A 3,107-nucleotide genomic window follows, 5' to 3' on the forward strand; every position below is an offset into this window, starting at 1 on the left:
CAGGGTTTCCGAGGGTGTAAATCTTTACGGGAGTAGAAAGCCCCATCTTTCTCCCACTGAGGGGCTCCTAGTTTCAAACCGCTGACCTTAAGGTTCGCAGCCCGAGTGGTAACCATTACGCTACCAGAGCTCCTTACAGACTAGGAAGCACAAAGTCATAGGTTGGGTGGAGGAGGGACCTTAGTAGAAGGGCCCAGATCCTAGGGTTTTAACGGAGAAACTGCTGGCGAGGGTTAGGTGCTTGGGTAGCCTGCCTCTAACTGGGCTGCCTAGCGGCCACTGACACCTCCAGAAAGCGGAGTATCTGCGTCAGATCGGGCTCGGTAATGCAACCACTCTGTTACTCTGTTACCCGGGAATAAGTCAGTTTCCTTTTCTGATCATCATCTGTGACAGGTAGAGAGGAGGGATCGACGAGAACTTTGGGGTAAAGTGTCTGGGAACGTCCAGGCCCACCCTGAGCACGTGGGGCCGCGGGACGAACTGCCCCCTACCCTGTCCCGCCCTGACCGATCTCCGGGCAAAACCAAGGTGGGAAGAAAAAGCAGACTACTGACCGGTATGTCTCTAATCAGCGTAAAACCTCGACGGCCTTAATGCCCCTGCTCTGGGAATAACGCCACTCCCTTCCCCGCCCCTGTTCTCAGCAGCCCTGACCGCCTAGCCTCCACTGCAGCTGTTGTCTGCCGCTCCCCCCTTCCCTGCGGGCAGCCCAGCATTTTCTGCACTGTCATCTCTTGGGTGACTGAGGTTCTACCAGTAAGTGGGGCCGCCCGGAGCGGACCAGACTGGGAGTCCCACCCCACTCAACTCCGGGAGGGAGAGAAACTGAGATTGGACAGAATAGTGGTCCCGCCACTCGCAGCGCCCGCAACAGCCCTTGGAGGTTGGTGAGCCCCGCCCATCCGCTGGACGCTTAAACCCTGCGTCTGAGTGAAGGAGAGGTAAGGGTAAGCTTGCAGGCGCAGATGCGTAAAGGCTTCCGCAATTTCCCGCGACCCTGGATCGGCTGCTCAACTAGGGACCGAAGGAGGGACCGAGACCCTACTACTCTGCTGGCGTCTGAGACTACCTGGAGCCCTGCTATTCTGAAGGGACTGGCTCAGAGTCCTAACGGCCGCGACTTAACTTCAGTGTTTTGTGCAGTGAGAGCCAAAGAGGAGAGGCTCCGACCAACCGGGTCTGCACTCCCGGGACGAGACCAAGGGCAGAAGTGGGGGCGGGGGCGGGGCGGGGCTAACGGGAAGAGGAGGCTAACCGGAAGGAGTAAGGGAGAAGGGAGGGTCAATCCAGTGGTATCCCCATCCCCGTCCAGACTAGAGGCTCATCCTCTCTTCCACTCCCCCCATGATTGGGCTCATTCATTGGAAGTCCTCTGCAGAAGAGGACAGAGGGTCTGCGTGTACACAGTGCAGCGATGTCAGTTAACTCATTGGTGAGGGTACATATTGTTCCCTGAAGCTCACAGAAAGAACCTGGTTGCCTTAGGGAGATTTAACATTGGGGTGGACCAGAAAACTTTGCCTTGGAGAATGGAGGGAGGGAAAGGGCGGTCTTGATTTAGGGAACAATATCTGCGTAAACAGAGTCCTGAGTGGTGGAGGGAAGTGCCCAGAGGGCCTGTTACAGAATATAAAGTAATGATGGTGGGGTTGGGCAAAGGGCTGATGGAGACCCACTGGAAGATGGAGCTACAGCAACTTCACAGATGGAACAGGAAGAGAGAGAGGGATGGAATAGTCCTCATCTCTGCCCTGAGGCTTAGAGGAGGAGTTGATACTTCCATATGGCCAGGAGGGATAAAATGACATAGGGAAGCTTTGAGACAAATACCAAGGGCTGGAGAGAGAGACCTAAAAGGCAGAATGGGGGCAAAGACCAAACCCTCTCTTCCAGACAAGACCCAGACATCTAGAACAAGGCAAAGAGAGGAGACCAAAGAGGGTGATGTGTGGACAAAACCAAGAGAAAGGAGAAACAGTAAAAGTTTGGTTGACATTTATTTGTAGTTTTTTCCATTGGTCCCTGGAGACTTTAAGGTGAAGCAGAAGATGACCAGTGGGGAGATAGTTGTGTCTCAGGTGATATCAGGAGATTATAGTCGGAGCTGGGATGCAAGGGGATTCAGGTATTCCTGCTCAGGTATCAAGAAACCAGGAAGGATCAGGAGAACACATAGAGTTGCATCATGGTGGTGGAGGTGTTGGCAGGGGCAGTGCAGGAACTGGACCTGGTCTGAAAAGATGACCTTAGGGTCAGTGTGAGGAGTCTGGACTTCTTCCAGTAGATGAAAGGAGCAGGAGGCCCTCAACATTTTGGACTTTGGATGCAGAGGGGAAGAGTCTGAAGGCAGGGATTCCAGATGGAGGACTCTGCAGAAACTAAAGTATTCGGTGGAGACTAGGGTATAAATACTCAGCAGTCAAGCAGAAAAGGACTTGACAAGTAACCTAGGTGTGGATATCTGGGATCAACACTAGGTTTTTGGTGGTGGTGTGCCATGGAGAGAGAGACCTAAAAGGCAGAATGCCATGGAGTCAGTTCCGACTCAGCAACCCTACTAGGGTTTCTGAGGTCTTTATGCCTGTTGAAATGGAGAAGATTTGGGAAAGAGAAAGGAACCCCTTTCTGATTCGAAGGCAGGATTTGCATGGAGGGGGAGAGGAGGAGATGCAGGTGGCTGGAACTCTGGAGGTGAGAGAAAATTGGAGTCCTAAGCGATTGTAGAGTCCTGGTGTGGCGCTGTGGGCTAATGCGTCAGACTGCAAAGTCGTTTGAACTGCAAGATCGGTGGTTCAAGCTCACCAACTGCTCCTTGGAAACCCTATACAGGTTGCTATGGGTCGGAATCGACTCGATGGCACTTAACAAAGCGATTGTAAGGAGGAAGTCAGGAAAGCTACACCTAACATTTAGGAGATGGGACAAAGTGGCCCAGGGAGGCAGGAAGACATTGGCTCTGTACGGTGGCCTCCAAGTTTCCGTGCTGCAGACAAAATTGGATGGTCGCGGTCTAGGTGAATTTCGGCCTCAGCTTCAAGCGTTCACTGGAGCCCCAGAGAGGGACCTCTGGCGCCCATTACTGCTCTTCTCATACAGCCTGAACC

The 3,107-nt window shown here is 53.2% G+C and overlaps 1 protein-coding gene across 1 annotated transcript in view; it reads left to right on the forward strand.

Annotated features, from left to right (window-relative positions):
- HSF4 (heat shock transcription factor 4) overlaps window positions 1-664 on the forward strand; it is a 7,147-nt gene extending 6,483 nt beyond the window's left edge. Inside the window, 2 exon segments of the mRNA XM_006863642.1 lie at window positions 397-559; window positions 648-664. Of these exon segments, the coding sequence (XP_006863704.1) occupies window positions 397-559; window positions 648-664 (180 nt within the window).
- The last annotated feature ends 2,443 nt before the right edge of the window (window positions 665-3,107 follow it).

Source organism: Chrysochloris asiatica, unplaced genomic scaffold (genome assembly GCF_000296735.1).
Source record: "Chrysochloris asiatica unplaced genomic scaffold, ChrAsi1.0 scaffold00055, whole genome shotgun sequence".
NCBI classification, from domain to species: domain Eukaryota; kingdom Metazoa; phylum Chordata; class Mammalia; order Afrosoricida; family Chrysochloridae; genus Chrysochloris; species Chrysochloris asiatica.